This window comes from Heterodontus francisci, chromosome 4, assembly GCF_036365525.1.
Source record: "Heterodontus francisci isolate sHetFra1 chromosome 4, sHetFra1.hap1, whole genome shotgun sequence".
In the NCBI taxonomy this organism is placed as follows: domain Eukaryota; kingdom Metazoa; phylum Chordata; class Chondrichthyes; order Heterodontiformes; family Heterodontidae; genus Heterodontus; species Heterodontus francisci.
The window spans coordinates 174,302,202-174,329,459 of record NC_090374.1 but is presented as its reverse complement, the minus strand read 5'-3'; the positions used below and the strand labels follow the sequence as shown (position 1 = coordinate 174,329,459).

Below are 27,258 nucleotides of genomic sequence, written 5' to 3'. Positions count from 1 at the left end.
AAGCTTGTCTAATAAATAGAAGCAACTCCAATCATAATCGCAAAATTACATAGAATTACAGCACAGAAACAGGCCATTCAGCCCAACTGGTCCATGCCAGTGTTTATGCTCCACACGAGCCTCCTCCCACCCTACAGAAGAGTCAATAACCAGATGGTGATTAGCAAAAGAGCCGAGGCTACATGAAGGAGAAACTTTACTTTTGGCAAAGAGTGGTTAGGATTTGGAATGCATTACCCAATAGGATGGCGGATAGATTCAATAGTTTTTTTCAAAAGGAATGGGATAATTACTTGCGAGACAAAACTGCAGAGGTATGGGAAAACAGCAGGGGAGTGGAACTAACTGGATTGTTTTTCGAAAGAGCTGGCAGAGACTCAATGGGCCAAATGGCTTCCTTCTGTGCTATACTATCTCTCTCCATCAACATATTCTTCTATTACTTTCTCCTTATGCGTTTATCTAGCCTCCCCTTAAATACAGACACTCCTTGGGTAGGGAGTTCCATATTCTATAACCACGCTCTTAGACAACAACAGTCAATATACTAGGAAATTATTTTAAGAAAAGAATTTTAGGTTGGAGAAAATCCTAAATAAGACACAAGGATTTGTGTCTCATCTACATCCTGCTTCCCCTCCAAACCCTACTTCCTTCTGTATCTCCCCTCATGCCCTCTCTGAGCTCATCTTATCCATGAGATCCACCTACTGCTCACTTGACCCTATTTCCACTAAACGACTGACCACTCAACCTCTCTTTCTGGTTCCCATGTTAACTGACATTGTTAACGGTTTTCTCTCCTCAGGTTCTGTCCCCCTCTCTTTCAAATTTGCCGTCATCACACCTCTCCTCAAAAAACCAACCTGACTCCTCTGTCCAATCTCCCTTTCCTTTCCAAAATCCTTGAGCATGTTGCTGCCTCCCAAATTCATGCCTACATTTCCCGGAACTCCATGTTTGAATCCCTCCAATCAGGTTTTCACCTCTACGACAGTACTGAAACGGGTCTCAAAGTCACAAATATCATCCTATTGTGACTGGGACAAAGGTCAATTATTCCTCCTCGTCCTGTCTGCAGCCTTTGACAGTTATCACCCCATCCTTCTCCAGAGGCGCTCCACTGTTGTCCAGCTGGGTGGGACTGCACTCACTTGGGTCCATTCTTATCTATCTAATCATAGCCAGAGAATCACTGTCAATGGCTTCTCTTCCTGGTCTCACACCATTATCTTGGTGTCCCCCAAGGTTCTATCCTTGGCCCCCACCTATTTCGCATCTATTTGCTGCCCCTCGGCAACATCATATGAAAACACCTTAGTTTCCACATGTACGCTGATGACACCCAGCTTTACCTCACCACCACCTCTCGACTCCTCCAGTCTCTAAATTGTCAGACTGCTTGTGAGACATCTAGCATCAGAAGAACAGAAATTTACTCCAATTAAATATTGGGAAGACTGAAACCATTGTCTTTAGATCAGCCAAAATTCCATCCCTCTCCCTGGCAACTGTCTGAAGCTAAATCAGACTGTTTGCTTTGCAACCTTAGGGTTATATTTGACCTCGAAACAAGCTTTCAAACACATACCTGCACAGTTACTGAAACTGCCTACTTTGGGGGAGATAGCTTCTTAGGGGAATGCAGCAAGGGCCAAGTCTGTGGCACCACAGGTGGCTCAGCTGCACAGCAGGGTAGGAAAAAGAGAGAACTATAGTGATAGGGGATTCTATCGTAAGGGATAAAGATAGGTGTTTCTGTAGTCGCAGACGTGACTCCAGGATGGTATGTTGCCTCCCTGGTGCTAGGGTCAAGGATGTCATCGAGCAGCTGCAGGACATTCTGAAGGGGGAGGGTGAACAGTCATTGGTTGGTGGTTGGAATCTGGAACACACTGCCTGAAGGGGTAGTAGAGACAGGAACCCTCACCACATTTAAGAAGTATTTAGATGAGCACTTGAAACACCATAGCACACAAGGCAACAGGCCAAGTGCTGGAAAATGGGATTAGAATAGAAAGGGGCTTGATGGCCGGCACGGACACGAAGAGCCAAAAGGCATGCTTCTATGCTGTATAACTCTATGACTCTAAATCCCATTCACCCATCATCCCTGTACGCGCTAACCTACACTGGTTCCCAGTTAAGCAGCACCTCAATTTTAAAATTCTCATCCTTATCTTCAAATCCCTCGAGGTCCTGGCTCCTCCCTATCTCAAATCTCCTCCCGCCCTACAACCCTCAGATATTTGTGCTCATCTAATTCTGACCTCCTAAGCATCCCTGATTTTAACTGCTCCACCACTGGTGGCCTTGCCTTCAGCTGGCTCGGCTCTCAGCTCTTGAAGTCCCTCCCTACACCTCTCCACTTCTCTACCTTGCTTTCCTCCTTTAAGACACTGCTTAAAACTCTTTGACCATTTATTCATTAGAGTTTAAAAGAATGAGGTGATCTTATTGAAACGTACAAGATTCTGAGGGGGTTTGACAGGGTAGATGTTGAGAAGATGTTTCCACTAGTTGGGGTATCTCGAACTAGGGGACATAGTTACAGAACAAGGGGACACTCATTTAAAACTGAGATGCGAAGGAATTTCTTCTCTGAGGGTAGTGAATGTCTGGAATTCTCCACCCCACAGAGTTGTGGAGGCTAGATCACTGAAATTATTTAAAGAGGAGGTAGACAGATTTTTGCAATATCGGGGTGTTGAGGGCTATGAGGAGCTGGCACGAAAGAGGAGCTGAGGTCTGGGGCAGATCAGCCATGATCTCATTGAATGGCGGGGCAGGCTTGAGGGGCCGAATGACCTACTCCTCCTATTTCTTATGTTCTTATGACCAAGCCTTTGGTCATCTGACATAATAGACAATGCTCCTGCGAAGCGCCTTGGGGTGTTTTGTTATGTTAAAGCTGCTATATAAATATAAGTTGTTGTTGTATGCGCAGACAAATTTAAGAGGTGTATGCGGTTCTATTGGGAAACATGATATTACATAGAGACATAGAAATTACATATTCTAACCATTATCTGCATAAAGATGGTTCTCCTGAATTCCCCACTGGATTTATTGGTTACCATTTCATATTTACGACTCCTAGTTTTGGACTCCCACCTCCAATCAGGCTTCCACCCATCACTGTATACATCAAAGTCACAAATGTCATCCTATGTGACTGTGACAAAGGTAAACTATTCCTTCTTGTCCTTCTCAATCTGATTGCAGCCTTTGACATGGTTGACCACACACCATCGTCCTCCAACACCTCTCCACCGTTCTCCAGCTGGATGGGTCTGCATTCATCTGGTTCCATTCCTTTACCAACATAGTTAGAGAATCACATGCAATGGCTTTTTGTCCCGCTCCGATGCCTCTGTTGTCCCCCAAGGAGCGATCTTTGGACCCCACCTATTTCTGATCTACATGCTGCACCTCAGCGACATCGTCTGAAAACAGTGCCCGTTTCCACATGTACGATGATAACACCCAGCTATTCCTTGCCACATCTCTCCACTGTTGCTAAATTAGTAGACTGCTGGTTCCACATCCAGTCAAGGATGGGCAGAAATTTCCTCCAACTAAATAGTGAGAAGACCAAAGCCACTGTCTACAGTCCTCACCACAAACTCTTTTCCCTCGCCACTGGCTCCATCCCTCTCCTTGGCAACTGTCTGATGCTGAAACCAGACTGTTCGCCACCTTGGTATCATACTGGATCCAGAGACGAGATCCCAACAACATATTCACCATCACCAAGAGCACATATTTCCACCTCAAACATCACCAGACTCCGCCCCTGCCTCTGATCTCCTGCTCCTGAAACCTTCATCATGCCTTTATTACCTCTGCACTTGACTATTCCAACACTGGCCTTCCAATTTCGACCCTCTGTAAACTGGAGATCATCCAAAACTCTGCTGCCCATGTCCTAACTCGCACCAAGTCACGTTCACCCCTCGCCTGTCTTTGCTGGCCTACATTGGTCCTAGTAAAAGAAGATTTCAATTTTTATAAAAGCAAAATACTGCGGATGCTGAAAATCTGAAATAAAAACAAGAAATGCTGGAAATACTCAGCAGGTCTGGCAGCATCTGTGGAGAGAGAAACGTTTCAAGTCAGTGACCCTTCTTAAGAAATTCAGTTCTGATGAAAGGTCACTGACCTGAAACGTTAACTCTGCTTCTCTCTCCATAGATGCTGCCAGACCTGCTGAGTATTTCCAGCGTTTCTTATTTTTATCTCAATTTGTATCCTAATTTTCAAATCCCATAGTCTCACCGCACCCTAAATCCTACCTATCTGTAATTTCTTCCAGCCCTACAACCTTCCCGAAATATGTGCACTCCTCCAATTCTGGACTCTCTAGCATCCCCAATTTTAACTGCTCCACCACTGGCAGCCATGCCTTAAGCTATCTGGGCCTTAAGCTCCTGAATTCCCTCACTAAGCCTCTCACCTCTCTCCCCTACTTTAAGACTTAAAATCTACCTCTTTGAACAAGCTATTGGTCATTTGCCATAATTCCTCCTTATGTAGCTCGATTTCAAATTCTGCTGGACAGGTTCCTGTGAAGCACCTTGGAATGTTTTACTACTTCTACATCATTGGCTGACAGTACAACCCTCTGGCTGGCTCAGTGTGTCAATGGACACTCTGAACAACAGTACAAAAATAAAAACAGGAATACAAACACAACTAAAGCACATACCACTTCTCTGACTAACTGTGAACAATGCCACCGGCGATTCACTGGTAGATATTTAAAAAAGGGAACCTTACCTCAAGCATAATTGGCTCATAGATGTGCCCACGGAATCTATTCCTGTTCTGTCTCAGCCACAAGACAGCATTGTACGTATCTTTGAACCTATTTCGAAGATTTGTTTCTTTAATGTGCATCATGTCTTCAAGCCTCTTGATATTAGCCATAACCTCTGTGATCAAATAGTTGTAAATTATTCAATGGGTAACTGAGCATCGATAGCTGCTACATGATACCATAGGCTGAGTAAACCAACATTTATGCAAATATCTATTGGCAGGGATTAATTTAAGAACCACTACAAAAATACTTAGCCCATTAGCTATTAACATAAAGGTTTCTATATTGAATATTGCAATGCATCATCTTTTCATCATAAAAATTCACCCTGTAATTTAAATGTTGTCACCTGTTTTTTTTTGTCCTGACAAGTGCAGATAAGGGACCCATTTGACCTATTTTGTTCTGTAGAACATACATGCCCCCTTTGACCTCAAACTAAATTCTGGCCAGTTATTAGACAAACCTGCAGTCTTTATGGTTCTTTCGACAACTTTTGCTGCAATCTGAAAGCCTGCTCTAGTGACAGAAGACAGGGATGGCGATGCCAATTCAATCGTTTGATCCAGGCTGGTCAGATTTCGATATTTTCCATACCTGGGGCTTACCCAATTCCCCGCCCCTACATCTTTAACCACAGAAATTTGCAATCTTTCTAGAATGGACTCACTCTTCTTCTCTTTCTCCAGATTTTCCTTCTGTCTTCGTAGTTCTATTTTATCACCGTCAACAACTCCCTTATCCTGTTGCACTTTCCGGAGGGCACTACTGATTTGGTCTATTTCTGGTTGCACGTGATCGTAATTCCTGGTCGTGTTCAGTTCATTTTGCAAATCTTCTATCATTTTTTTTGTGTTGCTTATTCTTTTCTGCCGGTCAATTTCCTCATCGTTTTTCATTCTTAAACGCTGCTGAACTTCTTCAACCTTGAAGGAAAAAAACCTTTATTCAATTAAATCGAAATACTAGCCAAATTAAAGAATTGAATTAGATCCTCTCCAACTTGAAAACTGCTTCAAATCAATATTACAATATTTGTAGTAACATAAAAAAATTATGTGCAACTGCACTGCATTACTACTTTCAAGTCAGCTTCAAGGAGCAAATATCTTATTCCATTGTTAAGCAAATGCAAAGTGCTTCCTTGGGCTGAATTTTATTAGCTCACTGCCGGGAAGCTTCAAAAAGTGCGCAGTGGCTCATTAACATGGAGGGGGCGGACTGCCCACCCCGATGACGTAGTGGGGGTGGGCGCTTCGTCCCCGACGACAGCGTCCGGTGCCACTGCGCAGGCACCATTTTTAAAGGGCTTCTAGCTCGGCAAGGTAATTTAAATTTTTTTTGAAAGAGTACTGCGCGTCCAAATTAAATTGAAAGAGTCAATGAAAGATCGAAGCCCCTCTTCCACCCCCCCATGACCAAACAAGATATTTATTTCCCTCTCCCCACCTGAAAAAACTTTTTTGCCAGTCCCGACCTTTCACCCCCAAACTTTATTATCGTTGCCCTTCAACCCCTACCCACCATCTCCTCAGGCAATCATAATAGTTTCTGCCGTGCTTCCTTTCCACCGACCTGAAAATTTCACACACCTCCCCCCACCTCCCCACCAGTGTTTCGCTTCGGATCAGAGGACCTCCAACAACCGGCCGGAATATCGTCAAGGGACGGCCGTTGCTACAAGGTGAGTCATTCGTCATTGATTTTAATCTAATTAACATATTGAAATAAAGTCTCCGTCGCCATGTGGCGCCGAGGCTGCCAGGAGGGGGCGGGGCCTACCTGGTGTTGAGACCCATGGCGGGTCTCTCCCGGAAGGATATTCGCGCCACCCCCCCCACCCCAACATCAGGGGACTTATAAAATTCAACTCAAGTGTATTGGATTTATCAAAAAATGTCATTAAAAAACTATTTAGACTTCCTCTAAGCCTTTGTTGCTCCAATAGAATACCACCATCTCAAATCTTTATAACTATGGTTTCCCACCCTGGCATCAACCTGGCGAATCTATGCTACACACTCTCTACGACTTCATTGTCCGTTCTTTAATGAGACTCCCATAACTACACAAAGTATTCTGACTGTGGCCCAGCCAATGCTGTTGTTGTAAATTCATCATTGTCTCTTTGATCTTGTACTCTGTGCCCCCATTTAAAAACTCCAAAATGCTATTGAATTTTTTTTATGGCTACATCTACCTGAACTCTCTTTCAGGGAAAAAGGTCTCTGCTCATTCACATCTTCCAGTGTCTTTGTATTGTGAATACTTGTTTTTTTTCTCTTAAAATGTATGACCTCACTCATCCACATTAAACTGCATCTTTCCTACCCATTCTGCTAACCTGTTTATGCCTTCCTGACATGTTCTTGTAATTCTCAAGGGCAATTAGGGATGGGCAATAAATGCCTGTCCTAGCCAGCGATGCCCACATCCCATGAACGAATAATAAAAAAAAGTGTCAAATAAATGTCTGCACAAAATGACTACTAGCAAGTGCTGCTGAATAGTGATCAGGAGTGAGGATTTCTGGCTGATCTTCCCTATTTAATCCAGTGGTGGTGAAGCCAATTCTTACAATTCTACTGCCACTCTGACTGAGGGTAACCAATTGGAGCAGAAGAGAGTTCCAGACTTGCACTACCCTTTGAGTGAAGAAGTGCTTCTTGACATGACCCACAAAAGGCCGAGCTCTAATTTTAAGGTTTATGCCTCCTTGTTCTGAACACCCCACGAAGACCAGATGAAATAATTTAACTACTCTGACAAAATCTTTAACCATCTTAAACACCTCAGTTAGATCACTCCTTAACCTTCTGTAATTGAGAGATACAAGCCTAGTTTATGGAGCCTATCTTTTAGCTCCAATATAATTCTGGTGAGGCTGCACTGCACATAATTTATTAGATAATTACAATTTTCAGAAATGCCATGAAGATGATTGATGTTGGAAGTTGTAATACTAAATTTCTGCATACAAGTCATTCTTCTCAAATTGTGATTACAACACAGGTCGGAAAAGACCATTTCACCGTACCTCATTATGTGATAGCTGGTCTTAAAGTGCTTAATACTGACAATAAGTTTCCAATGAAAAGACGTTCTCATTTCCCCGTAATACCAATTCTCAAATTGAAGAGCACAAAGAACTCAAAAATGTTCATAGGTAAAGCTGTACCAACCTCTTTGTCCTTCCGTTCCAAATAATCTTGCTTTTGTTTGCACTCTTGAGAGATTTTCTTAATTTCTGACCCCTACAAAAACAGATAACTGAAATCATTTTATTGAGCTATGTTTACACATAAAAACTCTCAGTTTAAGCACTGTAGATATTTTAATCAAATTAGAATAGATGGACATCACAGTGGATATTGTTGGCTAGATGAAGTCTATTAAGGGCTTCATTCCTGCATCACAGGGCATTCATTCCAAGATTTAGCTCCACCAGCTTCCCTTTCCCATGTAATTTTAAAAAATCCTCCCCAGAAAACACTATCTTTGCTCAAGCAAGAAACCTCATCAAAAGCATAGAAACACAAAATGTCAATCCAAGCTTACTCCGAGACCATTATGTAGAATTTGCAGCATAGAAACAGGCCATTCATGGAATCATACAGCACAAGAGGCCAATTCGCCCTTTGGTACAGCTATCCAATTAATCCTACTCCCCTGTTCTTTCCCCAAAGTCATGTAATTTCACCCCCCCCCCCAACAAGTATTTATCTAATGCTCTTTTGTTTATTATTGAATTTGCTTCCACCACACCTTTCAAGCACTGCATGCCACAGCACACCAACTCATTATATATAAAAAAAAGGTTCCTCATATCACATCTGGTTCTTTGGCAAATCACCTTTTATCTGACTTCTCTGGTTACAGACCCAGTCCAACTGGTCTATGCCAGGTGTTTAAGCTCCACATGAGCCATCTCCCACTGTATTTCATTTAATCCGAACAGCATATCTTATTCTTTTCTCCCTCATTTGTTTATTTAGCTCTCCCTTAAATGCATTTATGCTACTTGCCTCAATTACACCAAGTGGTAGCAAATTCCATATTCTCACTTCGTGCTCTTTTACTTCCTTCTTAAAAGACTCAATTACACATGAAGCAACACACATCTCCTACATGTTTAAAACTTCAAGAAAGTGAGTGCAGAGTCGTGTTGTACAACTCTAAATTCTAATTCTTCATTTCTGATTGCACAAATTTGTCAGCTTCGATCTCAAACTCATTTCACGGATTTAAACACAAATGTTACTCTAACCTCAATTTTTATAATAAAAATAAAACGAGTAAGATCTACAGCTTTTTCTTGCAATGGGTGACTTCTGTTATGACCAGGTGAGAAGGGGTCTAGGGTTCCCTCTCAGCCTTTGCCTGGTTTAACCATAACAGGGTTTAATTTTAGAAACACTTTGTTTTTAGCTCCCCCTCAGTGAATCCTTGTTCACTGCTCCAATTGTAAGGCAAAGAAATCAGACAGGTTTACTTAGATTTAAATAAGAAAGGTAGAAGTTTATTAATCTTAAACTCTAATCTGGGTAACGACTATGAATATGCGACGTGACCATGCTTGCATGCATACATGATAAACACACACGCAGATAGAGACAGAAAAAGTAGAAGGAATAAAGGGGAAAAGTTTGAGGCAATATCTGGTAGTTACAGTCCTTTAAGATCAATGTGGAGGCTTTGGTTGCCGGCAAGTCTTGCAATTCGTTGGGGCCCAGTTCACACTTCAACTTGTTCCGATGCAAGAGTCTTTTCTCTCGAGGTTTACGTGTCTTCCGTGGGTCTGGTGGCTTGGGAGAAAGCGAGACAGAGCAAGCTGCTTCCTTGTTCCAGCTTCAGCTGCGCACAAAACTTCTCAATTCAAACTGTCCTGTAGCTGGTTCAAATAACTGGACCAGCCAGTTAGTCATGTGACCACCTGGTTTAACCAGTCCTGGCTTTGTGGATTGCATCATCTCAGCAGGCCCTGAATTGCACTTCCTTGCACCTTCAATGTCTGATGATTAAAATCCATTTGGGTTAATTGGAGCAGGGAATAGTCCTTTGTCTCCACAAGCAGCGTCTCTTCGTATGCAAATATCCTTTCAGCCCAGTGTCTGGTGATCTTCAAACAAGTCATTTCGTCACTCCAGCAACAGTTTAAAAATCAATGTGCATATTTCAAAATTAATATGCCTCATTCCTGGCAGGCGGGGGTCTGCATGACATTTCATAGTAATAAAAAAAACAGTAGGAATTAAATATAATAATGGCATCAGCTCATTAATCTGGGCAATTAAGGGGCTTTCAGTGCAGGTATCTATAACATAGGAACTCAATGTCAGACCATTTAAACTGTAATATACAAAACGGCTAGGTAAATTAATTTAAGGCATCACTACAGGTATGTAATCGAAAAGGGAGTTCCTGCTCTCCAACAATATCTAGTGAACAGCTGAGCACTATAAGCGAAGATGATCTCAGATTTGATTCCCAAACTCTACTGAGTTTACTGATCTCAAGCAACCCTCTCAGTTTAGGCTCACACAGAGTATGGCAACTTCAATGAGGCATCATACACGAACAAGGCATCAGCACTTTTGGGAAAGGAGAAAGAGAAAACTGGGAAGTAAAAAGGGCTAAACAAGTAGTAAAAGGCAAATTTAGGATTTAAGAGTGATAGCCACTTGAACGGACTTCCAGGTACAGAAGTGAAGGCAAAACCCTGGAATGATAAATGATGGAGCACCGAAGGAGGTCATTCATCCCATTATGTCTATAACTCATCATTTACTGAACTTTTGGAAGCCACGATAGGGGAAACTGTTGGGTTTTCCTGGGTGGATGATCTCAGATGAGCCAAACAACCATCATCCATGTGAAACATAAGTTTCTCAACAGATTCATAGCATAACAGTTTAACAAATGCTGCTGTTTCTCTATAATTAAGTGAGCTAAATGATACCTTTCAAAGTTCACTTTAAGTTCAGATACATGAAGCACTTCAAGTTATACCAGTATCTAAAGTTTATGAAATGTGATATATAGAGCTGCTTTGATAAAAATTAGAAATTCTTTCTAGCACCAACCAAGCTTCTAACCTTATCTTTTATTTTTGCCTCTTGCTCCCTACATTGCCTTTCAACAGCTTGAATTTTTCTGGTCATGGGAGCCTGGGCTTCTTTGAGTGCTTTCAGTTCTTGTTTTAGTTGGTCACGGAAATGTTTCACATCCTCGTGCTCCTGTCGAGCAACCTCGTATTCCTTAAAAAAAAAAGGGCAACAATCAGACGTTTACTAAAGCAAATAACTATAACTGTTTTTTTTTAAAAAGGTTTCAAAATAGCAACAAACAGTGCTAGATTATCTACAATCAATATAGTTTAGTTCATTTTTTTTGGGTGAATCCTTGCAAACTGTGGTATTGAAAGAATCCGCACCATTATCATTTTGAAGTGATCATTCCCTCCTTCTGTAACACATTGTTAGCTCTTCGCCCAGAGCACCCATCATTGTAACTTCAAGTAGCACCTCAGGTTATTTCTGTGTAGCCTGGTCCTATGCTGGTCCTCTTGGCCCCATTAAAAATAAATGAGTACTTGCCTTTGGTTCCTCCTCAGCTGAACCGGCAGCTCATACTGGGTGGAATGTGCACAGTGTGTGTTCAGCCCTAGCTGAGTCCTAAAAAGGAATTGGGGGCCTATTGATATCACAGAAGCCCAAATTAAATACCTAAATTAGCCATGCATTTGCTTCAGGCAGCTGCTCAGATGGCTATTCTGAGTACACCAGCAAACTGACGACAGCGGAAACAGGTCAGTACATTCAAATGCCTTGAATCCGACAGGCAGGTGGTTTCAAAATCTCTCCCCACAGATTTGGTGAACAACGTATTGCCCTACTTCCATGCATACCCAAGCTGATAAACAACTTACGTACAATGACGGATAGAAAAGATTATTTGGTCCATCCAGCCTGTTCCACACAAGTGAGATACCTTGGGTATCGCAATATAGAGACTCCCCAGCCCACCCAAAAACCATGTGAGGCAAAAGAAAAGATTAAAAACCCAGGCTAATTTGAGGAGTGGGGGAGGAGAAAAGAGGAGAGGGGCAGGAATTTGGGAATTGCCTCTCCAATTCATGTAGGTGATTAAACGAGTCCAAGAGATTAACTTATTCCACATCGTCAGCCTAAAACATTTGTGAACTGGAGCTCAAAACTGGTTTGACGGGTAGGAAAACGGCCATTGCCATCATATTCATGAGGAGTTTACATTCATTAAAAACCAATAGCTTCAACATTGTTTTATGAACCAGATTTCTGATCAGTTCCGTATCACTGAAGTAAAATGCTTTCTCGCGTCATTACAATGTCATAACTTACCACCCAGGGCCTCTTTCTTTCCAGCATCTTTATTTTATCCAAATGTCGCTGTCGTTCATAATATCGCTGTACATCTTGCTCATTGCGCTCATTTCTTTGCTTCATTTTCTCCAAGGCAGCCGCTTTTTCTTTACACATATTCTACAAATGCATTAAACAAATCTTTCTTGATGCTACCAGAAAGTGGCCAAAGTGACAAACAATTTATATACAAACAATGCTGATATATCCTTCCATACCTCAAGTTCTTTCTCCTTTTCGCGGTAATTCTTTAAATCGCTGTGAAATTTGTACATTTCTGGTGGGCCAACAGATTTTTCAGTTGCTTCCAGTAACTCAATTTTTGACATTTTTGCAAACTCTCCAACTTTCTCCTGTAGAATTAAACATGAATCATAACAAATGGTAAACTGGGCGCCCCCAAAAAAGTAATTTTGATAGTTACAGGACTGAACTGCTCAATACAGCAATTTTAAACAAAGGTACTCTGCTCGCTCCAGAGCTGTCAAAAACATTTCTGTAAAGGTAGGAACACCAAAAAGGAAAGCACATTTATTACTAGTTTTGCAGCATTCTGAGCAACGTGAACAGCTTTTGTCTGTTGAAAAGTGATGTCTAGAGATTCTTCCATGAGCTTCCAAAGAATTCACAGCAGATGTAATCCTTTTTTTCAAGCAAGGGGTCCAAAGCAGTAGTGAAACACCTTAACAATTTTCTTAGATGAAGTGCAAGGTTTCGCAAACAACATAGGAATACAATAAAGCATTGCGTTCCTTCCTCCTCCCCAAATTCCGAATGGCTCTTTTAACATTTGCTCCCTACCCTTCTGTTCTGCAATTTGTGGTGTTCCCTAGTCCTGCTCCTCAAAACATAATTGACAGCACTGTAACAGGCCATTCGCCCATCTGGTCCATTCCCATGTTTATGCCCCACAAGCCTCCTTCCACCCCTTGTCATCTCACCCTATCAGCATAACCTTGATTACACCCTCTAGCTTTGAGTGCCCAAATTCTTTTCCTTCTTGAATTTATATTCAATTCAAGAGTCTCAAGAGTGAAAAATTAGTTGACAATGTAGTGGGATGGTGGTGTTGATGAGCAGCTAGAAAATAAAATTATTCCATGGTAAGACATTCATAATATGAAGTATTTCTCTACCATACACATTACCTTTATTATCAAAAATCTTGCACATACATGAATACAGCATTATAATCTTTTTCTCTCAATCAAATTGCAGAATCAAACACCAATGCCCTTTCAATCAATCAGATCCCAGAACAATCACTGCAGTGTCATTAAAGATTGATTCCACAACCTGATTTTTTTTTTTTTTTACTAACTGCCCCCAAAAGCTTCATATAAAAGAGGGGTGGGGGAATGCTAAATGGAAAAATTAGTAGAAACAAGGAGAAATTTAAACAATGGCAAGGATTTTGACTGAATGCACTCCTGAAGAGATACATTTTGAAGCAACTTTGAGGTGTAGAGAAGTAGCAAAGCAAACAGGTTTAGAGAAGGACCTCCAAACAATAGTTCTAAGGCAGCTGAAGGCCTTGCCACTGATGAGTTGCAATAACAGGTGAGAGGTGTGCATTTCCTTGCAAATATCTTATATTGACAGCCTCCAGTTTTGCTCTTCCCCACAAGTCGAAACACTCTCTCTGTCTACTTGACAGTCTCAGGATAAGGGGTCCATCATTTTGAACTGAGATGAGAAAAAATTACTTCACTCAAAAGGGTTGTGAATCTTTGGAATTCTCTACCCCAGTGGATTGTGGATGCTCCATCATTGATTATATTTAAGGCTGGGATAGACAGATTTTTGGTCTCTCAGGGAATCAAGGGATATGGCAAGTGGGCAGTAAAATGGAGTTGAAGCCGAAGATCAGCCATGATCATACTGAATGGCGAAGCAGGCTCCTATTTCTTATTTCCTTTTGTGATCAAAACCTTTCATAATTTTAAAGACCTCTATTAGGTCACCCCTCAGCCTTCTCTTTTCCCAGCCTATTGATCCTTTTTGCACCCTCTCCAGCGTCTCAACATAATATAATATAATGAGAACTGTACAGGGTGCTCCAAGTGCGGCTTAATCAAGGCTCAATACAAGTTTAGCATATGTTACGAGTGCTTCCATTCTTTTCTTAAATTTTTTTTTGAGGACTTGGGTTTTTCAACTGAAAAGGATTTCACAGATGCTGGAAGTTGTGTTTTGTTTTTAAAAAGAGGTCATTGGAAGGTCTTTGGGACTTGGCTTGAAAACAAACAATTACTGGAAGAATCAAGGAGTGCTTAAAAACAATCCCTTACTGGAAGGCACCTGTCTTCAGATAATTACCCAGCAGGGTTTTTTGACTTAGGGAAAGATGTTTACAAAGAAGTGATAGGGTCAAGATGCATATGGGTCAGGAGGCTTGACTCTTGTGACATTGTTTTTGGTTTTGCTTTGGACAGTGTGCAGTGTTAAAAAAGACAGTTGGAGAAAATTTGCCAAGGGAGCAAACCCCAATTTAGCTTGTTCCAACCTTAAAAAAGCCTGCCAACTTTTCAATCTTTTCAAGAAGCAAGTATAAGAAACAGACTGAAATTGTTGCTTCATTTCTCCTGAAAGGCCTGCCAAACCGATCTTCAACGTCGCCAGACAAGAACTGTTCAACAAAGATCTCAAAGACAGCCATCTGCGTGTTTTTGGGATGCCAAACCAAAACAAAGGACATCTCACATCTTTCCACATCTTCTCTTGTTTCTTCAAGAATTAGCAAGTATTTGGCCAAAGTATTTTTTTTTGTAATAGAGCTCTAAACAGAAAATTTATATTTTTTCAGTTAACCTGTGTGTGTGTGTGTGAGGGGCTAAGGTAAAAGGGAACTTTCATATATCAATCTGTGTGTTCATGCTTTGCTTCATTACTGGTTATGTCTTGTTTTATAATAAACTAATAATTTTGTTGTTTATTAAAGAAACCTGGTTGGTGTATTATATTCTGGATAAAGATAGCATCTATGCTATGATTGACCACATTGGTAACTGGGAAAATATTTAAATATATGTTGCGACCTGTGGAGAGGTGGAACTAGAAAAACAGTGCACTCATCCCACCTCAGTCATAACATATAATTGGGGGCTCTTTGCGGGATAATCCAACGCCGACGACGTTCAATTGTAAGTGGGGTAATAATAATTGAAAAGAAGAAAAGGTTTCTTGTGCAGTAGATTAACATTTACTCTACCAGAATGTATTTATCAGATGCTGCATCCTTGAGTGATTTGAGAAACATAACCAAGGTTAACCTCATAATGATGATCAGGGCATACTGTCATGAATACCCCCATGATTGGGATAAAAGGCTAGAATTTCTTTTGTTTGCCACAAGTGATTCACCTAATGAACCTACCGGTTTTAGTCCTTTTGAATTAGTTTATGGACATGAGAAATGAGGTCCTCTAAAACTAATCAAAAGAAAAGTTTTTAGAACAGTGGGACGAATCTTTTGTGCTAGATTATGTATCCGTGTGTTCCAGGAACGGCTCAGGAACACCTAAAACCTTCCCAAACAACCATGACGAAATGGGCAGACAAGCATGCCAAGACCCGAACATTTCAACCAGGGGATGAGGTGTTAGTATTACTGCCTTTATAGGGTGAGCCATTAAAAGCTCGGTTCAATGGTCCATATAAAGTGGTCAAGAGAATTGGTAAAGTAAATTATTTGATTGACACCCCAGAATGCCAGAAAAAGAATCGGCTATGTCGCATCAATATATTGAAACAATATCATTGCTGGGAGGAAAAGCATGCACAGGTATGTCAGGTAATAGGGACAGTGAAGGATGAAAGGGATAGTGAGGATGACACAGAAGGAGTCCTAGACAATTGTCAAATTGAACCTCCTACTATCCGGTTAGCTAATATGGAATGGTTAGGGAGATCGGACATTACGCTTTCATACTTAGATGCAGAATAATGAGAAGACCTAACAAAGCTACTCACAGCATTTAAAAGAGTCTGTAGGGACAAACCAGGATGCACAACCTTAGCCACACATGATGTGGATGTATGACAATCGGCTCCTATAAAACAGCATCCTTATCACTTAAATACAGAAAAATAGGCCCAGTAAAAGCAGAAATCCAATGCATGCTGGAAAACCACCTAACTGAACCCAGTCAAAACCGCTGGAGTTCCCCAGAAGTATTAGTGCCTAAACCTGACGGTTCAACTAGATTCTGCATGGACTACAAAAAGGTTCGTGCAGGAACAAAGGCAGACTCCTACCCAATACATCGCTGGGAAGACTGTATTGACAGAGTTGGCAGTGCCACTTTTCTTACAAAAATAGATTTGTTAAAGGAATACTGGCAGGTTCCTTTACCACCCCACGCTGAAGAAATATCGGCTTTTGTCACACCAGAAGGTTTTTTCCAATGCCGAGTGATGCCATTTGGGCTGAAAAAGTGCCCCAGCCACTTTTCAGAGACAAATGAACCAAGTAGTAGCCAGTGTCCCTGACTGTCTGGTTTACCTTGATGATGTGCTGGTATATAGTGACACTTGGAAGGACCACTTGGAACAACTAGAAGCTCTGTTTAGGAAATTACAATTGGCTGATTTAATGATAAACCTTGCCAAAAATGAATTGCAAAAGCGAGAGCAACCCGCCTTGGGCATATAGTCGGGCAAGGACAAGTGGTGCCAAGAGCAGCAAAAAGTACAAGCATTGGTGGAGTCCCCTACCTCTAAGACTAAGGGAGAAATCACCAGGTTTTTGGGGATGTGTGGTTTCTACTGAAAGTTTGTACCAAATTTCAGTACTATAGCTGCTCCACTGACAGCTTTGCTACAAAAAAAGAAAACCAAGGTAGTGTGATCAAGGGAGTGCCAAGCATCTTTTGAGACGCTGAAAGCCATTTTGATTAATGAACCAATTTGACTATTGCAAATTTCACTAAGCCCTTCAAGGTAGCAATTGATTCCAGTGAACTGTGGGTCGCTGAAGTCCTGTTACAAGACGATGAATCAGGTATAGAAAGGGGATACTTTTCCAAAAAGCTAAATTGACGCCAAAAGATATTCAACAGTGGAAAAAAAAACCCATAGGATTATTATTGGCTCTTAAGCGTTTTGAAGTCTATGTCTGCCACAACTAGAGAGAGACAGGTATATAACCAGAATGCTAGCCTATTTAGATGAGTTTACTATTGCAACCTTATCACAAAGATTATCCACATTGCGGGCAAACATAATGTAATTGCAGATGCTTTATCCAGAATCTAACTTTGCTTTGATTATCTGACTGCAAGTACGGCACAAAGCAGAATTGTATTAATTACAGGTACAGAGTGAATGATTATGGGTGTGAAAATGTGTTTTAAACTTTTTATTTTCTTTTTTTTCCCCACACTTTGTAATGAAATGTAGTAAAATGGCATTCCATTCCTTCAAGGGAGTGAGGTGTTACGAGTGCGTCCTTTTTTTGTTAAATCCTTTTGAAGACTTGGGTTTCAAAACTGAAAAGGATTCCATAGATGCTGGATGTTGTGTATTGTTTTAAAAAGAGGTCATTGGAAGGTCTTCGGGACTTGGTTTGAAAACAAATCACCACTGGAAGAATCAAGGAGTGCTAAAAACAAGGCACTTACCTTCAGATAATTACCCAGCAGGGTTTTTTGGACTTGGGGAAAGATGTTTACAAAGATGTGACAGGTCAAGATTTATAGGGGTCAGGAGGCTTGACTCTTGTGACATTGTTTTTGGTTTCGCTTTGGACAGTGAGTTGGGGGTGCGGAGTGTTAAAAAGACAGTTGGAGAAAACTTGCAAAGGGAGCAAGCCTCAACTCAGCTTGCTCCATTTCTTTAAAAAAAGCCTGCCAAGTTTTCCATCTTTTTAAGAAGCCCTAAGAAGCAAGTATAAGAAACAGACTGAAACTGTTGCCGCATTTCTCCTGAAAGGCCTGTCAAACAGATGGTCAATGTCGCCAGACAAGAACTGTTCCAGGAAGATCCCAGAAACAGCCATCTACGTGTATTTGGGCCGCCAAACCAAAACAAAGGGCATCTGACATCTATCCATATCTTTTTTTCTTCAAGAATTAGCAAGTATTTGGCCAAAGTATTTCTTTTTTGTTTTTTTTTGTAATAGAGCTCTAAACAGAAAATTTCTATTTTTTTCAGTTAACCTGTGTGTGTGTGTGTGTGGGGCTAAAGTAAAAGGGAACATTCATATTTCAAACTGTGTGTTAATACTTTGCTTCATTACTGGTTATGTCTTGTTTTATAATAAACTGATAGTTTTTTTCTTTATTAAAGAAACCTGGTTGGTGTATCTTATTCTGGGATAAAAATAGATTGACCGTATTGGTAACTGGGAAAAAATTTACATATATGTTGTGACCTGTGGAGAAGTGGAACTAGAAAAACAGTCCACTCCTCCTGTCTCGGTCGCAACACCTAACTTCTCTACTTTTCAATTCTCTCTCTCTAGAAATAAACCCTCGTTCTTAGTTTGACCTTTTTAGGGCCTTATTAACTGGTGTTGTTAATTTTAGTGAGTTACATATTTGTACTCCCTGATCTCTTATCTTTGCTACACCAATATCCAAGTAACATGTGATCTCCTTATTTTTCTTACAGGACCTGTGTGGAAACACAGAGAACCGGGAGCAGATAAATCCAGCGCGAGGCCCAAGGCCTTCACTTACCTTCAGGAGCAGAGAGCAGTCTGACCTCTTCCAGCACGCCAGAGTTTTGAAAAAAGAAGAGAAAAAAAAAAGCCAACAGTGACGTCACAGGAAAGCTGGAAGGTGATTGGTTGGTGAGTCACTGCTGTTAGGGAATAGCTCTAAATAGCTGGGTAAGTATCTAAGGTAAGAAAGGTTTACAGTTTTTTTTCATATATAGTAAGTAGTGTTTTTTTAGCGGACCAGTGAAGAAGGGCCCTAGAGTAATTGATATTATTTGATATTAAGATCTTCCAAAAGGTTTAATTTAAAGTGTTAAGTCATGGCAGGAGAGCTCAAAGCCGTGGCGTGCTCCTCGCGCTCCATGTCGGAAGACGGGGACATTTCCAGTGCCCGGGACCGGGATATGTGCAGGAAGTGTCTCCAGCTGCAGCTCCTGATAGCCCAGGTTTCGGAGCTGGAGCAGCAGCTGGGGACACTGTGGAGCATCCATGAGGCGGAGAATATCGTGAATAGCACGTATAGAGAGGTGGTCAAACTGCAGGCTCAGACTCCACAGGCAGGAACGGAATGGGTGACCACCAGGCAGAGCAGGAGAACTAGGCAGGCAGTTCAGGAATCTCCTGTGGCTATTCCCCTGCAAAACAGATATACTGCTTTGGATACTGTTGGGGAGTATGGCCTCTCAGGAGAAAGCAGCATCAGCCCAATTCGTTGCACCACGGTTGGCTCTGCTGCACAGGGGAGTAGTAAAAAGTGTGTGAATGCAATAGTTATAGGGGATTCAATTGTAAGAGGAATAGATAGGCGTTTCTGTGGCTGCAAAAGAGACTCCAGGATGGTACATTGCCTCCCTGGTGCTAGGGTCAAGGATGTCTCAGAGCGGTTACAGGACATTCTGAAGGGGCAGGGTGAACAGCCAGTGGTCGTGGTAAACATTGGTACAAACGACATAGGTGAAAAAAAAAGGATTAGGTCCTAAAAGCAGAATATAGGGAGCTAGGAAGCAAGTTGAAAAGCAGGACCTCAAAGGTAGTGATCTCAGGATTACTACCAGTGCCATGTGCTAGTCAGAGTAGAAATAGCAGGATGTATCGGTTGAATACGTGGCTGAAGAGATGGTGTGAGGGGCAGGGTTTTAGATTCCTGGGACATTGGGATTGGGATTGGGATTGGTTCTGGGGGAGGTGGGACCAGTACAAACTAGACAGGTTACACCTGGGCAGGACTGGGACTGATGTCCTAGGGGGAGTATTTGCTAGAGTGGATGGGGAGGGTATAAACTAAAATTGCAGGGGAATGGGAACCATTGTAAGGAGTCAGAGGAGGGGGGGATCAAAGACAAGAACAAAAGACAGTAAGGGGAATAAGAAAAGTGATAGGCAGAGAAATCAAGGGCCAGAATCAAACAGGGCCACAGTGAAAAATAGTGGGAAGGGGACAAGTAATGTTAAAAAGACAAGCCTTAAGGCTTTGTGCCTTAACGCGCGGAGCATTCGCAATGAAGTGGATGAATTAATCGCGCAAATAGATGTAAACGTGTACGATATAGTCGGGATTACAGAGACATGGCTGCAAGGTAACTAGGGATGGGAAATGAATATCTAGGGGCATTCAGTATTTAGGAAGGACAGACAAAAAGCAAAAGGTGGTGGAGTTGCATTGCTGGTTAAAGAGGAAATTAACGCAATAGTGAGGAAAGATATTAGCTCTGACGATGTGGAATCTATGGGTAGAGCTGAGAAACACTAAGGGGCAAAAAATGTTAATGGGGGTTGTATATAGACCACCAAACTGTAGTGGTGATGTTGGGAATGGCATTAAACAGGAAATTAGAGATGCATGTGATAAAGGAACATCTGTAATTATGGGTGACTTTAATTTGCACATGGATTGGACAAAACAAATTAGTCACAATACCGTAGAGGAGGAATTCTTGGAATGTATAAGGGATGGTTTTCTGAACCAATACGTTGATGAACCAACTAGAGAACAGGCCATCCTAGACTGGGTATTGTGTAATGAGAGAGGAATAATTGACAATCTAGTGGTGCGAGACCCCTTGGGGATGAGTGACCATAATATGATAGAATTCTTCATCAAGTTGGAGAGTGACGTAGTTGATTCTGAGACTAGGGTCCTGAATCTTAGTAAAGGAAACTACGAGGCCCGAATTGGCTATGATGGATTGGGAAACGTTACTTATAGGGATGACGGTGGATAGGCAATGGCAAACATTTATAGAGTGCATGGATGAACTGCAACAATTGTTTATCCCTGTCTGGCGCAAAAGTAACAGAGAAGGTAGCCAAACCATGACTTACAAGGGAAACTAGATATAGCATTAGATCCAAGGAAGAGGCATATAAATCTGCCAGAAAAAAACAACAGACCTGAGGACTGAGAGCAGTTTAGAATTCAGCAAAGCAGGACCAAGGGACTGATTAAGAAGGGGAAAATAGAGTACGAGGGTAAGCTTGCGGGGAACATGAAAACTGGCTGTAAAATTTTCTATAGGTATGTGAAGAGAAACAGATTGGTGAAGACAAATGTAGGCCCCTTACAGTCAGAAACAGGGGGATTTATTAGGGGGAAAAAAGAAATGGCTGACCAACTAAATACATACTTTGGTTCTGTCTTCACAAAGGAGGACACAAATATCATACCAGAAATGTTGGGGAACATAGGGCTTAGTGAGAGAGAGGAAGTGAAGGAATTCAGTATTAGTAGAGAAACGGTGTTGGGGAAATTGATGGGATTGAAGGTATGCATCCCAGAGTACTTAAGGAAGTGGCCCTAGAAATAGTGGATGCATTGGTGGTCATCTTCCAAGATTCTATAGACTCTGGAACAGTGCCTACAGATTGGAGGGTAGCTAATGTAACCCCACTATTTAAAAAGGGAGGTAGAGAGAAAGCAGGGAATTATAGACCAGTCAGCCGGACGTCGGTAGTGGGCAAAATTCTAGAGTCCATTATCAAAGATTTTATAGCAGAGCACTTAGAGAACAGTGGTAGAATCGGGCAGAGTCAGCATGGATTTACGAAAAGGAAATCAAGCTTGACAAATCTGCTAGAATTCTTCGAGGATGTAACTAGTAGAGTTGATGAGGGGGAGCCTGTGGATGTGGTTTATTTGGACTTTCAGAAGGCTGAAGGCCCACATAAGAGATTAGCCTGTAAAATTAAAGTGCATGGGATTGGGGGGTAGTGGATTGCGATGGATAGAAAATTGATTGGCAGACAGGAAACAAAGAGGAGGGATAAATGGGTCTTTTTCCGAATGGCAGGAAGTGACTAGTGGGGTACCGCAGGGATCGGTGCTAGGACCCCAGCTATTCACAATATACATTAATGATTTAGATGAGGGAACTAAATGTAATATCTCCAAATTTGCAGATGATACAAAGCTGGGTGGGAGGGTGAGTTGTGAGGAGGATGCAGAGAGGGTGTGCAGCCAAGGTTTACCAGACTGATTCTTGGGATGGCGGGACTGATGTATGAGGAGAAATTGAGTCAGTTAGGATTATATTCGTTGGAGTTCAGAAGAGTGAGGGGGGATCTCATAGAAACCTGTAAAATTCTAACAGGACTTGACAGGGTAGCTGCAGGAAGGATGCTCCCGATGGTGGGGGAGTCCAGAACCAGGGGTCATAGTCTCAGCATACGAGGTAAACCTTTCAGGACTGAGATGAGGAGAAATTTCTTCACCTAGAGAGTGGTGAGCCTGTGGAATTCGCTACCACAAAAAGCAGTTGAGGTCAAAACATTGTATGTTTTCAAGGAGGAGTTAGATATAGCTCTTGGGTCTAAAGGGATCAAAGGGTATGGGGAGAAAGCGGGAACAGGTTACTGAGTTGGATGATCAGCCATGATCATTCATAATGAATGGTGGAGCAGGAGCGAAGGGCCGAATGGCCTACTCCTGCTACTATTTTCTATGTTTCTATGTAGTACCTCATGCTTACCCCTGTTGAAACTCAGATGTCAATTATATCCCCATTCTGAATGTTCATCAATATCTTCTTATATTTTGTTGCAGTCCTCAGTATTAACTATATTCCCCACAACCCTGAAATTTGGTGCATTCACAAAATTAGAAATTGTGTTTTTGATGAAACAGTTAATATAAATTGTGTACACCAGCAGTCTCAGCATTGATCCTTGTGGGACCCCACTTCCTACCTTCTGCCACTCTGAATAGCTACCCTTTACCCCTACTCTTTACTTTGTCTTTCAACCAGCTTGTGGAACACAGATCATGAAGGTGGTCATTGGAAATGTACAGCCTTGGGAATTGTGTTCATTCATGTCTTGTCAACTGCAATTGTTGTATAATTCACTGTATTTAAAATCCTCATCATTGTTTACAAATCCTTCCGTGGTTTAATCTTATCCTACCACTACAAACTTCTACAACTGTATGCCCCACCCTTTTCAACTTTCAGTGCTGGCTTGTTTGGGCATCCCAACATTGCCCACCTCGCCACCAAAATACATTTTTAAAGCACTCAATGTACCAAATAAAATCAAGAAAGAAAAATCAACAGCCACAATCTGGTACACCGTCACAAACTAGAACGTCGCACAACACCTGCACACAGCCAGGCACACCTCAAACTCAACATCATAAGGTCTGATGTGCAGAATGTATGTGCATGACACAAAGAACAAAGAACAGTACAGCACAGGAACAGGCCATTCGGCCCGCCAAGCCTGCGCCGATCTCGATGCCTGCCTAAACCAACACCTTCTGCACTTCCGGGGCCCATATCCCTCTATTTCCTTCCTATTCACATATTTGTCAAGATGTCTCTTAAACGTTGCTATCGTATCTGCTTCCACCACCTCCTCCCCTGGCAGCAAGTTCCAGGCACTCACCACTCTCTGTGTAAAAAACTTGCCTCGCACATCCCCTCTAAACTTTGCCCCTCGCACCTTAAACCTATGTCCCCTAGTAACTGACTCTTCCACCCTGGGAAAAAGTTTCTGACTATCCACTCTGTCCATGCCGCTCATAACTTTGTAAACCTCTATCATGTCGCCCCTCCACCTCCGTCGTTCCAGTGAAAACAATCTCTGCGGAACACCACTAGTCACATCCCTCCATTCAGAAAAACACCCTTCCACTGATACCCTGTCTTCTATGACCGAGCCAGTTCTGTATCCATCTTGCCAGATCACCTCTGATCCCGTGTGACCTCACCTTTTGTACCAGTCTGCCATGCGGGACCTTGTCGAAGGCTTTACTAAAGTCCATATAGATAGCATCCACTGCCCTTGCTTCATCAATCATCTTAGTCACTTCCTCAAAAAACTCAATCAAATTAGTAAGATACGACCTCCCCTTCACAAAACCATGCTGTCTCTCGCTAATAAGTTTGTTTGTTTCCAAATGGGAGTAAATCCTGTCCCGAATAATCCTCTCTAATAATTTCCCTACCACTGACGTAAGGCTCACCGGCCTATAATTTCCTGGATTATCCTTGCCACCCTTCTTAAACAAAGGAACAACATTGGCTATTCTCCAGTCCTCTGGGACCTCAACTGTAGCCAATGAGGATGCAAAGATTTCTGTCAAGGCCCCAGCAATTTCCTCCCTTGCCTCCCTCAGTATTCTAGGGTAGATCCCATCAGGCCCTGGGGACTTATCTACCTTAATGCTTTGCAAGACACCCAACACCTCCTCCTTTTGATAATGAGATGACTGAGACTATCTGCACTCCCTTCCCTAGGCTCATCATCCACCAAATCCTTCTCTTTGGTGAATACTGATGCAAAGTACTCATTTAGCACCTCGCCCATTTCCTCTGGCTCCACATATAGATTCCCATCTCTGTCCTTGAGTGGGCCAACCCTTTCCCTGGTTACCCTCTTGCTCTTTATATACGTATAAAAAGCCTTGGGATTTTCCTTAATCCTGTTTGTCAATGACTTTTCATGACCCCTTTTAGCCCTCCTAACTCCTTGCTTAAGTTCCTTCCCACTGTCTTTATATTCCTCAAGTGCTTCGTCTGTTCCTAGCCTTCCAGCCCTTACAAATGCTTCCTTTTTCTTTTTGACTCGGCTCACAATATCCCGCGTTATCCAAGCTTCCCGAAACTTGCCAAACTTGTCTTTCTTCCTCACAGGAACATGCTGGTCCTGGATTCTAATCAGCTGACATTTGAAAGACTCCCACATGTCAGTTGTCGATTTACCCTCAAACAGCTGCCCCCAATCTAAATTCTTCAGTTCCTGCCTAATATTGTTATAATTAGCCTTCCCCCAATTTAGCACCTTCACCCGAGGACTACTCTTATCCTTATCCACAAGTACCTTAAAACTTATGGAATTATGGTCACTGCTCCCGAAATGCTCCCCCACTGAAACTTCGACCACCTGGCCGGGCTCATTCCCCAATACCAGGTCCAGAATGGCCCCATCCCTAGTTGGACTATCTGCATACTGTTTCAAGAAGCCCTCCTGGATGCTCCTCACAAATTCTGCCCCATCCAAGCCCCTAGCACTAAGTGAGTCCCAGTCAATATAGGGGAAGTTAAAATCACCCACCACCACAACCCTGTTACCTTTACATCTTTCCAAAATCTGTCTACATATCTGCTCCTCTACCTCCCGCTGGCTGTTGGGAGGCCTGTAGTAAACCCCCAACATCGTGACTGCAAAGCCATGCACTGTTGACTCCATTCCTCGCAATCTCCAGGGTTAATTTTCAGCTACTTTTCACCGTCCCTCCTCTAGTTCTGCCTTGGAAGATGGTTCCAGCTGCTTCCCATGCCTCTAGACAGACTAAAAAATAAATGAACAGAGAAACAGAGACACAGGAAGACAGTGACATGCAAGAAAAGACAATAGTGCAACAGGAAACAGTGTGAGCATGCAAGAGACAGACATCTAGAGCAATCCGAGGCTTGAACCCTCTTGATGTGGCCTGTTTCCCAATCACATGCAAAAGCTGCAGGTAAACGAGTCTTCTTTTAACTCCCCATTGTCTGCTTTTCAAACAGAAAAGGTTGCACAAGTATAATTATTTCAGTTGCAACCAAAGGCGGCTTGAATTCCATCTCAAGTGCTCCCAGGTCTCATGCTCATTGGCAGATAAGGGAAAGATCTCTACATGACCTCAATGAGAAACTAAGCAATCATGCTGCTCAATAGATAGTACATCACATACAGAACATATCAATGGCCCAAACTGTTAATTGGAGATCAACAGAATGTTAATAATCCACTACATTTTCAGAGAAAATATAACTTTCTACACCAACACTAATACCCAAGCTTTTAGATTAAACGGACACATTTGAGCCCTGGACTGATGCCAACCAATGCTTCCATTAATTCAGAGAAATGGGCGCTGATCTAAAATGGCAGTTAGTTATAGCACAATTCTCGAATAAATATCAGCAGTCATTAAAAATTATACCTCTCATGATAGGCTTACACCAAATGCATCAAATATTGGTGTGATTCAGAGGGTTAAATAAGGAACAGGAACAATATGCATCAGATACTAACTTATTACAATAATTCTGAAATTTTCCATTTTTTCTGTCATAAACACGCACCTGAGGTAAAAACTGGCACAGATTGCCCACTTGGATATTCAAAGCAGAGGTCTGTTCTTCAACCATTTTCTGGGTTGCGTGCTCTCCATTTATTTGCCAAACAGATTGATTGTTTAACACGGAAATTTCTCGACTAACAATAAGGTTGTGCGGACGTCTGTAGCTGTAAAAGGCCAATTATTTAAATTACAAAAATTAAATCAGTCTTCAATAAATTTAGAAATGGAATTATAAAGTTTAGAAAATAAACAGAAATCAATGTTGCTTCAACTGGCTCATTATTATATGCAAACAGGAGGTATCACTTCGAGCCATTTCCACCATGTAATTAGATCATTTCTGATCTGTTTCTCAACTCCATTTACCTGTCTTGTTCCTGTAATCATTAGCACACTTACCTAATAAAAATCTATCAATCTCAGTTTTGAAATTTCCACTGGCCCCAGCCACAACAACAGCTTTTTTGGGTGAGTTTTCCAGATTTCCACTATCTTTTGTGTCAAGAAGTGCCTCCTCACATTCCTGAACAGCCGAGCTTTAATTTTAAGGTTGTACCCCTTGTTCTAGACTCCCCCCACCAGAGGAAATAGTTTTTCTCCATCTACTTTATCAACTCCTTTACTCAGCTTAAACATCTCAATAAATCACCCCTTAATCTTCTATACTCAAAGGAATACAAGCTTAGTCTGTGCAACCAGATTTAACCATTTTTACAACTTATCAGGTGCAACAACTTTAAATTGAGAAGTTATTTAGAGGCTCCCCCAATGATGAGCTCTGCATCACGGGACGAATAATTATCCATTTTAA

The 27,258-nt window shown here is 41.8% G+C and overlaps 1 protein-coding gene across 2 annotated transcripts in view; it reads right to left on the bottom strand.

Annotated features, from left to right (window-relative positions):
• The window catches only part of smc5 (structural maintenance of chromosomes 5), a 111,591-nt gene that overhangs the window by 46,116 nt on the left and 38,217 nt on the right, over nucleotides 1-27,258 (bottom strand). For both annotated transcript variants that reach the window (XM_068030585.1, XM_068030586.1), the window contains exons 4-10: nucleotides 26,449-26,611; nucleotides 12,441-12,575; nucleotides 12,202-12,342; nucleotides 10,918-11,079; nucleotides 8,005-8,076; nucleotides 5,493-5,748; nucleotides 4,780-4,934 (exon numbers count right to left, since the gene is read on the bottom strand). In XM_068030585.1, the coding sequence (XP_067886686.1) occupies nucleotides 4,780-4,934; nucleotides 5,493-5,748; nucleotides 8,005-8,076; nucleotides 10,918-11,079; nucleotides 12,202-12,342; nucleotides 12,441-12,575; nucleotides 26,449-26,611 (1,084 nt within the window). The remainder of the gene's footprint in view (nucleotides 1-4,779; nucleotides 4,935-5,492; nucleotides 5,749-8,004; nucleotides 8,077-10,917; nucleotides 11,080-12,201; nucleotides 12,343-12,440; nucleotides 12,576-26,448; nucleotides 26,612-27,258) is intronic.